Raw genomic sequence first — 14,438 nt, 5'->3', positions numbered from 1 at the left:
GAAAGGATAGAAAGAAGGAAGAAAGGAGAAAGAAAGAAATCCATACCCCCAACTCCCAGGCAAACCACTATTTTGGTGGACTTCCTTCCAGGCTTTTTCTCTGCATGTATATCAAAATATGAATATGTACATGCGTGTTGAGACTATAGAATGATATATATATATTTTTTTTTTTTTTTTCTTTTTGCGGTATGTGGGCCTCTCACTGTTGTGGCCTCTCCCGTTGCGGAGCACAGGCTCCGGATGCGCAGGCCCAGCGGCCATGGCTCACGGGCCCAGCCGCTCCGCGGCATATGGGATCCTCCCAGACCGGGGCACGAACCCGTATCCCCTGCATCGGCAGGCGGACTCTCAACCACTGCGCCACCAGGGAGGCCCTAGAATGATATTTTATATACTGTTAAAAAATAAAATTTATACCTGTAAAAGATGAAAAGTCTCTTTCCTTTAAACCACTGTAGAAATTTTTTCCCTTTCAAAATGACACCTGTATGGTGTTAGGTAGTGTTCTAATTTCATTCTTTTACATGTAGCTGTCCAGTTTTCCCAGCACCACTTACTGAAGAGGCTGTCTTTTCTCCGTTGTATATTCTTGCCTCCTTTGTCAAACATAAGGTGACCATAGGTGCGTGGGTTTATCTCTGGGCTTTCTATCCTGTTCCTATTGATCTATATTTCTGTTTTTGTGCCAGCATCATACTGTCTTGATTATTGTAGCTTTGTAGTATAGTCTGGAGACAGGGAGCCTGATTCTTCCAGCTCTGTTTTTCTTTCTCAAGATGGCTTTGGCTATTCAGGGTCTTTTGAGTCTCCATACAAATTGTAATATTTTTTGTTCTAGATCTTTGAAAAATCCCACTGGTAATTTGATAGGGATTGCACTGAAGCTATAGATTGCTTTGGGTAGTATAGTCATTTTCACAATGTGGATTCTTCCAATCCAAGAACATGGTAAATCTCTCCATCTGTTTGTGTCGTCTTTGATTCTTTCATCAGTCTCTTATAGTTTTCTGCATACAGGTCTTTTGCTTCCTTAGGTAGGTTTATTCCTAGGTATTTTATTCTTTTTGTTGCAGTGGTAAATGGGAGTGTTTCCTTAATTTCTCTTTCTGATTTTTCGTTGTTAGTGTATAGGGATGCAAGAGATTTCTGTGTGTAAACTCAAAATGGATTAAAGACCCAAATGTAAGGCCAGACACTATCAAACTCTTAGAAGAAAACATAGGCAGAACACTCTTTGACAGAAACCACAGCAAGATCTTTTTTGACCCACCTCCTAGAGTAATGAAAATAAAAACAAAAATAAATAAATGGGACCTAATTAAACGTAAAAGCTTTTGCACAGCAAAGGAAACCATAAACAAGACGAAAAGACAACCCTCAGAATGGGAGGAAACATTTGCAAATGAAGCAACTGACAAAGGATTGATCTCCAAAATATACAAGCAGCTCAATATCAAAAAAACAAAAAACCCAATCAAAAAATGTGTGGAAGACCTAAATAGACATTTCTCCAAAAAAGACATACAGATGACCAACAAACACATGAAAAGATGCTCAACATCACTAATCATTAGAGAAATGCAAATCAAAACCACAATGAGGTATCACCTTACACTGGTCAGAATGGCCATCATCAAAAAATCTACAAACAATAAATGCTGGAGAGGGTGTGAAGAAAAGGGAATCCTCTTGCACTGCTGGTGGGAATGTAAATTGATACAGCCACTATGGAGAACAGTATGTAGGTTCCTTAAAAACTAAAAATAGAACTACCATATGACCCAGCAATCCCACTATGGGGCATATCCCCTGAGAAAACCGTAATTCAAAAAGAGTCATGTACCCCAATGTTCACTGCAGCACTATTTACAATAGCCAGGACATGGAAGCAGCCTAAACGTTCATTGACAGATGAATGGATAAAGAAGATGTGGCACATATATACAATGGAATATTACTCAGCCATAAAAAGGAACAAAACTGAGTCATTTGTAGTGAAGTGGATGAACCTAGAGTCTGTCATACAGAGTGAAGTCAAAAAGAGAAAAACAAATATCATATATTAGTGCATATATATGGAATCTAGAAAAGTGATACTGATGAACCTATTTGTAGGGCAGGAAAAGAGATGCAGACGTAGAGAATGAACTTGTGGACACAGTGGGGGAAGGGGAGGGTGGGACGATTTGAGAGAATAGCACTGACTTATATACACTACCATGTGTAAAATAGATAGCTAGTAGGAAACTGCTGTATAGCACAGAGCTCAGTGCTCTGTGACGACCTAGAGGGGTGGGATGGGGAGGGTGGAAGGGAAGCTCATGAGGGAGGGGATACAGGTACACATATAGCTGATTCACTCTGTTGTACAGCAGAAACTAACACAACCTTGTAAAGCAAATATACTCCAATTAAAAAAAATGACACCTGTAGAACCCTGTTTTAAATTATGTTCATAATCTCAAATGTGTCTTATACGGAGGAAGGGTGTGACAGATGTCTACTGAATTGAATATATCAGGGATGTGATGTGTGAAGTTTGATCTCGTGGAAGATCTGAGTGAGGGCTGGTTGCAAATAAACCAGTTAAGAGGTTAGTTTAACAGTTGCAAAGTCTATACAAGAGATAATAAGGGTAGAAACTAGGACAGGGGCAGAGGACTGACCGACAAAGAAACAATGAACGTGGGAAACAGCTAGAAGGATTTTACCAGGTGTTGCCTTTAGACTGGGGACCTTATTTTAAATACTTCCACATAAAAATTCAGTTCTCTTGCCAGCATATCCTGAGGCATAACCAATACTGTGAGCATATGAATAGAACAGGTGGCAGGTAGTCCCTGCCTGAATTTGGATATCACTTTAAACTCTGACCATAAAACAATATGACATAACTATACTGAGGTAGGAAAGGTTGGTGGCTGAGGGTTAAATTCATGGAGTCTCCACAGGACAGGGTCTGTGTACCATTACAGCCATTTAAAAACAAATGTCTCTAAACTCTTCTGCAACTGCTCTTCAGGGGAACTCAAAGCCGTAACTATTTTATGCATGGCTCTAGGAGAAACAGACGGAAGGAATGGGGGAAAGTTCCAGGTCTGAACTGGAGAGCAGGATAAGCTCTGCCTATTTCCATGACTGCACATGCAAAATTTAAATGATATAGTACTGCCAATAAGCAGGGCAACAGATTCTATCTAGAGCAATGATGCTCAAGTTGCTTTGATGTTGTTTTGCCTCCAAGACAGGATTTCCATTATTATGGAGATGAAGTGCCTCTAATTATTGCAATAACATAATTGTTCCCCAGGGCAGAATTCCTAATAACAGAGTTGTATGCCTCTGCAGCCCCTGTAAGAGATATCCTGAGGGCAGGTTTCTCATTAGGAGCACATATATAGACAGGCTGCCTCCAGAAGGGAAACAGAATGCCTGAAGCAATAAACTTTCCTTTCCACGCAAGGACTGCACCAGCCTTCTGGGCAAATACCTGCCATCACATTTGCTCTGCCTCCCAGACTGCCAGTGTCTTCAGACCAGAGTTTCATACCTTATAGACAACATGGAGTTTTGCTGCCCTGTGCTGGGATTTTCCTCCGCGTTTTACATTCATTTCAACTCTCCCAAAGGCCTTTGGGAAGAGAGGCAAATTAGAGCCATGATCTAATTTCACCTTGGATGAAGACTTCAATGTCTCTAGACAAGACATATGCATTTTATTCCTATTTGGGTTGAACAGTCTCATAGGATGTTAGACTTGCTCTGATTATACCGTGGGGTCAGGCTAACATAAACATATATTTCAGTCTGGGAAGGAATGCCTAAGAATATGGATAATTATACCATTTTATTGTCTTCAGAATGTGTCCACTGTGGCCTCAGCGTGCTCGCCCAAGGTGATGTTAAGGTTCCTAGGTCCAGCACTCATTTTTGAGCCATTATTTTGTCGGACCGCTTGGAAGCACCAAGCGCTGGCTCCTTCTTGAAACTTTCTGCTCCCTTGGTTTCTGTTTACTACGTTCTCCTGGTTGTTCCCCCACGTCTCTGAATTCCCACTCCAGTCCTCCCAGTGGCCTCTGCTTCCACCCATTCTTTGCATGTGGCCGTTCCTCAAGGTTCCTTCCTTTGATTCACAGGTGTTCTCATTCTACAAAACTCTCTCTGGATTCACTTCTCCACTCCATGGCTTCTTATCTACTGGTGACATCTAGGTCTCTGTCTTTACTCTCCTCAACTCAGACCCATAGTTCCTGTTAGACATTCATTCACTGAAAACTTACTCTATACCAGGCATTGTCCTAGATGCTAGTGTTACAGAATTGGACAAAACACAAAGGGCTCCATGTAACCGTGATGGTCCTTCAAAGTAGAAGAGAGAAGCAGAAGAGGAGGTTGAAGTGCTGTGTTGTGAGAACTCAACTGGACTGCACTTGACTTTGTTAGCTCTACACCACGTGCCAAGGAATGCAGGTGACCTCTAGAAAGCCAGACACCGCGTCTCCCCTAGAACCTCCAGGAGGAACACGTGACTTTAGCTCAAGAGGAACCATTTCAGACTTATGACCTCCAGGGCTGTATGATATTAAATTTGTATTGTTTAAGCCACACACACACACCCCCCCCCACACGTCTCTGTTTTCATGGAATTTACATTATGATTAAATGGAGGATGGAGAAAACAGATAATAAAACAAAAAAGCAAATATGCAGCATGTTATATGGTGATAAGAACTATGGAAAATATAAAGCATGGAAAGAGGATGGGGGCGGTGTTTACAATTTGAAATAGGTTAGTTGGGAAAAGGCTTTGCTGAGAAGGTGGCACTGAATGGGAATTCCAATCTGAATGTGACATCGCCACTTACAGGCACCTCAGATTTAACGTGTTAATACTAATGTCTTTATTTTCCCCTCTCACACTTGTTTTTTCTCTACTCAGTATTGTGGTAAATGGCACTGCCATCTACCAGCTGCTCAAGTTAGAATCCTAGGAGTCATTTTCTTTTTTGCTTCCTTCTTTCAAAAATCTTTCTACTTAAATTTAAATTCTACTCTTTAATAGCTCATCTATCTGTCTTCTCTCCTATACTCTCAGAAGACTGACATCATTGAAGTCCTTTTGATTTCTGTCCCAGCCTACTGCCTGCAACTGGTCTCTGTACCTGCCAAATCTTGTTCTACTCTGATTCTTTCTCCATGTCATGGGCAGAGCAACCTTTCTGAAGCACTTGTATGACTGTGCACTCCCTTGCATAAAATCCTTCAATTCTCTCCCAGAATTCAAGTCTAAACTCTACAGACATAAAATACAAGGCTTCCACAATCTATTGTTGGCCTACCTTTTCCAATGTTCCATCTTAATATATCACCTTTATAACATACACCCTAGGATTATTGAAAAACATATTGCTATTTTGCTACTGAGCCCCCTGCACTGTTCTAAGAGCATCTTTTTAAAAAATAAATTTATTTATTTATTTTTGGTTGTGTTGGGTCTCTGTTGCTGCACTTGGGCTTTCTCTAGTTGTGGCGAGTGGGGCTATTCTTTGTTGCGGTGCACAGGCTTCTCATTGCGGTGGTTTCTCTTGTTGCAGAGCATGGGCTCTAGGCACGCAGGCTTCAGTAGTTGTGGCACGCGGGCTCAGTAGTTGTGGCTTGGGGGCTCTAGAGTGCAGGCTCAGTAGTTGTGGCACACGGGCTTAGTTGCTCCGTGGCATGTAGGATCTTCCCAGACTAGGGCTCGAACCTGTGTCCCCTGCATTGCCAGGTTGATTCTTAACCACTGCGCCAGCAGGGAAGTCCTCTAAGAGCATCTTGAGGGCTGGGTTTATGTCTCCGCTTTCTCTCTGTCCTCAGTGCCAAGCAAAGGGCTTAGCATGTGGCAAGCATCCAATGAATGTTTCGTTCATTGATCAAAATTTGTGTTGGCTAGTTTGACAAAATAGTCCTGCTGCTGTTCTGAAACCATGCCTGTGACATGCAGGCTGTAAGTTTCAGATTCTTTTTGGAAACATTCAGCAGCATATCTCTACTTAGTTATTATCCATTAGCTTGATATAATGTATTAGCCTAATGTCTAAAAGGAAGCAGAGAAATTCTCAAGGATGAGTAAGAATAAGAAATCATTATTCACACATTGTTAACTAGAATAACATTTCACTCATTTCTTCAGCTTCAGTGAGAAGCAAAATATTTTCTCTAAGTGAATTTTCCGGACAACTAGATTTACCCCGTTAAGCACTAAGTTAATTTTTAAAAATAATCACTGGGAGGGAGTGGTCTTTCTATGATGTACACTCACCTGCCTTACTAATCTAAGCTCACTGAAGATAATTTTTCCTCTTTAGGGACATAATAAAACAATAATTGTCATTGTTTGCTACAGAGATAAAGAAAGATATTTATTCCCTTATTAATACTGCTTTAATTCCAAATAGCAGATTTAATTCTGGCTTTCAGAAAGACATTGAAAGAAATGCTTAAGACAGTGAGAGGATGCCAAATAATGTCATATGAAGATGATCAGGGACATTTGGGCTTGGAAAAGAATTGAAAGAGGACTTGAGAATAGCTTGTTAGAATATAAGGGGAAGAGGGGTGGTGGAAAAGAATTAGATTGTTTAGTATAACTTTAGAGTGGAAATTACAAGGATATTGGTTATAAAGAAATAATCTAACAATTAGTTAGGTCTCCATCTTAGACGTAGCCAGGGAAGGTGAGGGTCCAGCCATTGTGGGGATCCCTGTCCTGGAATGGAGGCTAGGCTCCATGACTAGAGTAGGAATTTGACATTACTGCCTGCCTAGCATCCATTTATTCTTTTTCTGGTTGTAGGACCCTACATTTCTTTGGAGAAACCCCTGTCCCATTCTCGGTCCATGAGGTCTGAGGTGGCGCTTCTCCAAGGGCCTCGTAGGATAAGCACACGATCATGTGCTTCTAATCAGTGCATCATACCCCCTTGAATGTTACTGGTTCAGGGAAGATCACTGACCAAGGCAGGTTTATTCAATTTCATGAACACCTATTCTGGAACTGTTAGAAGAGAGGGCAAGCATGGTGCTGCTGGCAGCCATCCTACCACCAGGAGAGGACAACCCATCAGAAAATGGAGCCAACAAAGAGGAAGGCACTGGTGAGAGACGAAGAGAGCCATCAAGTCCTGATGTCAACGTGTAAGCACCTGAACCTGGTCACACCTCAAGTCACAGCCCATCCCTGGTCTTCTTAAATGTGGAGCCAATGAATTCCCTTTTGTACTGAAGCCAGCTCTGAGTTGGGTTTCTGTCACTTGCAATCAAGAGTCCATCCAGGGGCTTCCCTGGTGGCGCAGTGGTTGGGAGTCCGCCTGCCGGTGCAGGGGACGCGGGTTCGTGCCCCGGTCCGGGAGGATCCCACATGCCGCGGAGCGGCTGGGCCCGTGAGCCATGGCCGCTGAGCCTGCGCGTCCGGAGCCTGTGCTCCGCAACGGGAGAGGCCACAGCAGTGAGAGGCCCTCGTACCGCAAAAAAAAAAAAAAAAAAAAAAAAGAGTCCATCCAGGTTGGTTTAATGGTTCTCTATAATTCTAGGAGCCTAGGTTTTTATTAATGATTCTGTTATTTCTATATTTTGATGTTTCTGTTTGTAATAGATCAACTTCAACCTCATCTGTCTCAAATGCCTTCTGTCTAGAAACTGAAAGTAAACAAAATTATCAACTTTATTCAGTTAGTTGGCTTAATTGTTCAATTAATCCAAATGATGCCACTGCTTTGGTGGCAACTAGAGGCCTCTCCTGAGAAGTAAAGTACTTGCACCTTTGTGACAAGTCATCCCTGTTTTAAATGTCTGCTATTGCCTACACTCCGATTGCTGGATAAATATACAAGAAAACAAGAAATGATTTATGTTTATGGCTATTCTGCCTACACAATAGCAAAGCTATAAAAATTGAAGATTCAATCTTTCATTTAGATGATTGGTTTAATATAGATAAGGCCAGTGTAAATATGATTTAAATTTCTAAAGCCTTGAAAAACCAAAGTAAGGATATACAAACATATTTTTAAAATTGCTCACATGTTAACATTAAATCAGTATTTTTGAATCCATACCCACTGAGATAATTATAATACCACCATATAAGATCAAAATGTAAACATTTAAAAATGTTGCTTCTTATACTTTTATTGTAAACTCATTTGTAGGCAGTTGATTAGTTAAATTTGAAATTAAAAATCACTTAAGTAGCATTTGGCAAAGTCAAAACATAAGCTCTAGGGAGAACATTAATAAAAAGTGGTGCTTGATCACAAATTTTGCTCCACTGAAACTTGGTTTATATCGATATTTTGTAATTGAGATGAATAATCTTTTATTCAAATGTTAAAGGCCATCATTAAGAAGTCTACAAGTAACAAATGTTGGAGAGAGTGTGGAGAAAAGGGAACCCTCTTGCATTGTTGGGAATGTAAATTGGTGCAGCCACTATGAAAAACATTATGGAAGTTCCTCAAAAAACCAAAAATAGAGTTGCCATATGATCCAGCAACCCCACTCCTGGGCATATACCCAGACAAAACTATAATTTGAAAAGATACATGAACCCCCTATGTTCATAGCAGCACTATTCACAATAAATAGCCAAGACATGGAAACAACCTAAATGTCCATTGACAGATGAACGGATAAAGAAGACGTGGTACATATATACAATGGAATACTAATCAGCCATAAAAAAAGAATGAAATAATGCCATTTGCAGCAACAAGGATGGACCTAGAGATTATTATACTAAGTGAAGTAAGTCAGAAAGAGAAAGACAAATACCATATGATATCACTTATATGTGAAATCTAAAAATACGATACAAATCAACATATCTATGAAACAAAAACAGACTCACAGACATAGAGAACAGACTTGTGGTTGCCAAGGGGGAGGGGAGAGTGGGGGAAGGATGGATTGGGAGTTTGGGATTAGCAGATGCAATCTATTATATACAGGATAGATAAACAACAAGGTCCTACTGTACAGCACAGGGAACTATATTCAATATCCTGTGATAAACCATAATGGAAAACAATATGAAAAAGAATATATATACGTATAACTGAGTCGCTCTGCTGTACAGCAGAAATTAACACAACATTGTAATCAACAATACTTCAATAAAATTTTAAAACATCTTTTATTCAAATGTTACTGCCTTTTGATTCTTAGGATCCCACATCTCAAAAAAGAATTAGGGCTAACAAGTCAGTATATTAGAAAGTATTACTCAACACTGGACACAGTCAAAGAATTTTTCCTTTTGTGTTGTTCTAACAATGTCAATCCTTTCCTAAAATAGGAACTCTAAAATTTTTCATTTCTGAATTCTACATATGATTGCTTTTGTTCACTTATCCACTTAATTATGCTTCTCCTTTATCACAAAAAAAGAGGAAAATGGTGGAATTTCTTCTCGGCCAATGAGAAAATAATGGTAATATCTTTCTTATTTTTCACACTTCTCAGAAATTACAGGATGTTCAGCTGAGATTATGTCTTTCTCGTAACTTAAAAACCAGCAGCCCATGGAGTAAAGTTGGTCCATGGATGTGTGGACCATATTGTACTAACATTAAAATTTTAAAAAGGTGCTGATGATTAAAAATTAAGATAGTTCAAATTAAATTCCTTATTTCTAGTTTCCCTTGAAAAATGAAATGGTGGGGAGGCAACGGACCTGCATCTCCATTTGGTGGCAAAAATATGCTAGAATTGAGTGGCAGGTGTCTCCCTTGGATGGGGCACATACTGAAGTCCCCACCATTCCCCTTTCAATTACACCTGGCCAGCTTTTGGATTCATTTACATTAGGGAAATCAACCTATCTGTTTAAACATTGTGAGCGAGGTAGCAGGGAGAAATAAAACTGTGAGAACACAGCACCCATGGAGAGAAAAAGTGCTAATACTGATAGTCTGGGTCATGCCTGGTGACACTGGAGGTGGAGGTGATAAATACCAAGACTTGAGCAATGATGGGGAGTTCCCTCGCTTTAAAGATACCTTTAGTGCCACATAAATGTTGAAGCAATATTTGAACCCCATTAATCAAGTCAGAAAAAAAAACAAAAATTGGAGAGAGATAAGCTTTGTGGTAAGCTAAATGGTAGAAACAGTCAATTAAATTCACTTATTAAAAATAATTCTTGATAGTGATATATCATTTTCCCAAAGTTAATTTAATCAACTTATAGCAATGATTAAGTTATAGCAGTGGTAAACAATCATTAATACTGTTCAAAATGTGAGGCTGTCCCTTTTCTTCTAGGCACATAGTAAGACTGGATTTCCCTGCTGGGTTGAATTTGGGCAGAGCCATGCGACTTGTTTTGGTCACTGAAACATGAGTGAAAAAGAAGTGTTTCACTTCTGGGCAGAAGCTTTAAGAGCCCATGCATGTTTAGCCACCCTCTTTCTTCTGCAATTCGAATGTTCCAGAGAGTGCTATTCTACCAGCCTATACTTTAGAGGGCAGCAAAGCCCCCAGCAGACCCCTGGTGTGCGTGCAGTGTGGATGAGAAATTTCCTTTTGTTGTTTTAAGACACTGCAGGCTGCTTGTGACAGTGGCAAAGCTTATTTGCCTCTCCTGGATTTTGATCTACCATGTTGCTAGAGCTTAATTCACTCACTTTTTTTTTTTTTTTTTTCCAGAATGTGGGCCTCTCACTGTTGTGGCCTCTCCCGTTGTGGAGCACAGGCTCCGGACGCGCAGGCTCAGCAGCCGTGGCTCACTGGCCCAGCCGCTCTGCGGCATATGGGATCTTCCTGGACCGGGGCACGAACCCGTGTCCCCTGCATCGGCAGGCGGACTCTCAACCACTGCACCACAAGGGAAGCCCCATTCACGGTTTTTGACATGTCTGTCTCTTATCCATATTATGAAAAAAATTTTTTTTTCTTTATATCATGGTTATATTAAAACTTTAAAAATGCAGCCTTAATCTAAGCAATACATGTGGTACATAAAATAAGAAACTGTGCTCTCAAGTTCCAACTTTGGCTCCAGATTTAAATGCCATGCCAATAATTTGTAAACTATACTGCTTTCTTGATATGATAGAAATCAGAGAGATGTATATTACAAATTTAATATATGTGAATACACCATCTATAAACCATATCAGGTTTGTTTGCAAAAATCATTAATAAGGACAACATCATCAGTGCAATGATCTACTTTGCATATGCAAATCCAAAGGTGTACAGGTATAAAGTTGATACATACACATTTTTACAGCCTTCCCCAATTGCATCTTTGAGTACTTGACCTTTAGCATCCATGAAAATCGTTATGTATAGAGCTGGTAAATGTGATCTGATGTGGGACATGGACTCATGTGCAATTATCACTTTCCAACAGATTGAGTAGATTACGGAAAGGGGTGGGGAATATATTTTATGGAGGTGACGGCCAAGAAAAGGTCTTAAGAGATACCTGCCATCTGTCACAATGTGACCTAAAACCCCAACAACCCCTGTAATTACACTGTATAAACAACATGCCTTCTAAACGTAATTCCCTTACAATAGAAAACACAGGTGACAAGTTTAGATATCAGAAAGAAAAAAAAAACTTTTCAAAAAAAGTTTCTTTTTGGAACTCTGTTTCACAAAGCCATGATTAAAATGATCAAAACCATCCTATTTGAGAATGAGTTTTGGAATTAGAGACATTTAGCTCCAAAAAAGGAGAGACTAATAAGAGACATACTAGCCACTGCCAAATATCTGAGGGGTTGTCATCACAAAGAAGAACTGGATTTACTTGTTTATACAAAAAGGAGTAGGATGGAGAAAAGTGGGCAAACCTACAAAAATAAATCTTAGGCTAAAATAAAGAAAGATTATTTCTAGTTGCTCATCTTTGGGCAGCTCCAACAGCCTTCAGGAGGGATCATGTGACCTCTCTGTGCAGGAAGGGCTTTCTAGAATCTTAATATCAAGAAGGATTATAAAGACCAACTAATTTACCACCCTTTTCCAAAGCTTCAGTTCTTTGATTAACAGTTAGTTCACGAACAGCAGAGATTAAATTCTCCCCTCTAGGACTATTAATAACAGACTTATAAATTATTGCAGGTTAATCAAATATTAAAAATATTTCAAGATAATACCTTTCATTTTCTCTTAATATGTCTCTTCCTTTCTTCCAGGTGTAGGCAGGTTTCGGAGAGGCTTTCGGCTTACACTCAATGACAACTTCACCTCCCACTTTGACAAGAGTTACTCTTTTTAAGAGGGCTCTTGAAAAATCTGGGCCCACAGCTGGAAGAGAATATAGAAAATAGAACAATGAATTATTATGGAAGAAAAAACCCACTAGATCATTCTTTATAGCTTTTTTCTTTCTGTAATGGACTTATTGCTGTCTTGGGCATCGAAGGGAGGATGCTACTTTTTTTTCTGAAGTAAAGGGAGTAGCACTGGAAGTTTTGATAGATTATGAAAAGTTGAGCTGTAATTTGTATATGGTAAAATATACCAGCAGCAAGTGCATACAGCTTGATGCATTTGGTATACTCCAACATGAAGATCAAAATACAGAACCTTCTATCACCTTATTGAGTGATTCTTTAAAAAAAAAATGATTCCATGTTCAAATGAAGATAAATTTAAAAATTTCAGGGAAGCAAAAGGGAGAGACAAAACAAAAACCCATAAGGTATTTTTCTGATTGTGTAGACTAAAGCTTTCCTTCATTGATAGTTACCACCTCTGCTCTTTTCCACAGCACTCTGTGCATGTCTCCATCAGAAGATGTGCTGAAATGTCTATAGCATCACCATGTGTAAAGCTTCTCCTTAAAATCAACGACTTGGTTCAGCTTTCCACTACTACTGCCCAGTGCAATGCTTGGTTCTTGCTGGATAAACTGTGACTTGCTCTTACAAAACTCTACTCCATCCTCACTTCCAGTATTCTAAAAATTCACTCATGTTGACATCAAATATGTAGTTATGGGGATATAATATTAAATAATTCTTTCTTTCCTAAAACAAAAGATATACATCTGTGTCCTTACAGAAATATAGAAGGGGCCTTTCTGAAAAATCTCTATTTTCTTCTGCATTTATTGAATTAATACGTTTTAGGATATGTTGTGAGCACAGATTCATCTCCTGGAATCTTAATTTTATCGTATTTAAAATCCCTAACTCACTGCCATTTGACCCGATGGAATTTAAGATTTCGTACCATGCTGAATGTGAAATTTAAATGCTAACCACAAATTACTTAAAAGAGGACAGGTAGTGAGTGTGTATTATGTAGGTGGGGAGGACGGGGGGTTTTAAACGTACTCAAGCCGTAAGCTGGTGATTAAAAAAAAAGCAGGCTTCAGCAGAAGCAAGGTAAACCTTTATTAAGTGCTTTTGTCATGGAAATACTTTCAGTGTCTAGAAAGAAAGAAAGATGGAAAGGTTACTTTTTTTTTTTTTTGCGGTATGCGGGCCTCTCACTGCTGTGGCCTCCCCCGTTGCGGAGCACAGGCTCCGGACGCGCAGGCTCCGGACGCGCAGGCTCCGGACGCGCAGGCTCAGCGGCCATGGCTCACGGGCCATGGCTCACGGGCCCAGCCGCTCCGCGGCATATGGGATCCTCCCAGACCGGGGCACGAACCCGTATCCCCTGCATCGGCAGGCGGACTCTCAACCACTTGCGCCACCAGGGAGGCCCGGAAAGGTTACTTTTTAATGGGGTGATGCAATGTACACATGGGGCTGGTTTTACTATGTGAAGGTTAAAGTAAATAAATGAATCTAGCAGGCAATTGATACTTCAATCTGTGCTCCTTGGATTCATGAGGGGAATCTATAATTCAAAGAGTAATTCCATAATGATAAATGAAATTAATAAGTAGAGTGCAAGTACAAATGTTTTTGCTATAATTAGATAAATGCATTCCTTGTATGATCTGCAAAATCACATAATAAAAATTATAGGGTTCTCAAAAAGATAAGGTCAGGACAGACGTACTCGATATTTATGTAACAGGAATACTAACAAAAACAATAAACATTCTAGTAAATATGTTAGCATGACTAAAAAGACAGATTAAATTCCTAATAGATAAATACTACAAAAAATACAGGACTTTAGTGTGTGTGTGAATGAAGACAGCTTGATGAAACAAGGAAGCTGGAAGAGAGAAGAGTTGAGATTGGTAAAGTATAAAACAAGTACAAAGTGCAGAAGAGAACCACGCTCTGAACATCGCTATGTTAGAGTACGTGACCAAACTCAGTCAAGAGGAAAATGTGGGCTGAATGGGAGTCACGGTCAATGTGCTTTCTGCCTTGGCTAGCTGTGTTGACCTGAGTTAGTGGGCCTTGTGCTCGGTTGCTGGAACTAGTGACATACATGGACAAAGCCAGCATCTGCTATACTGACCTCATTTGCCA

At 39.9% G+C, this 14,438-nt stretch overlaps 1 protein-coding gene across 7 annotated transcripts in view; it reads right to left on the bottom strand.

Moving 5' to 3' along the window:
* The window catches only part of CNTN4 (contactin 4), a 566,629-nt gene that overhangs the window by 122,069 nt on the left and 430,122 nt on the right, over positions 1 to 14,438 (bottom strand). For all 7 annotated transcript variants that reach the window (XM_060110875.1, XM_060110877.1, XM_060110876.1 and 4 more), the window contains one exon: positions 12,153 to 12,303. In XM_060110875.1, coding sequence (XP_059966858.1) covers positions 12,153 to 12,303 — 151 coding nt within the window. The remainder of the gene's footprint in view (positions 1 to 12,152; positions 12,304 to 14,438) is intronic.

Source organism: Mesoplodon densirostris, chromosome 10, assembly GCF_025265405.1.
Source record: "Mesoplodon densirostris isolate mMesDen1 chromosome 10, mMesDen1 primary haplotype, whole genome shotgun sequence".
Taxonomy (NCBI): Eukaryota; Metazoa; Chordata; class Mammalia; order Artiodactyla; family Ziphiidae; genus Mesoplodon; species Mesoplodon densirostris.
The sequence above is the reverse complement of the archived record's forward strand: the minus strand, read 5'-3'. Positions and strand labels throughout refer to the sequence as shown.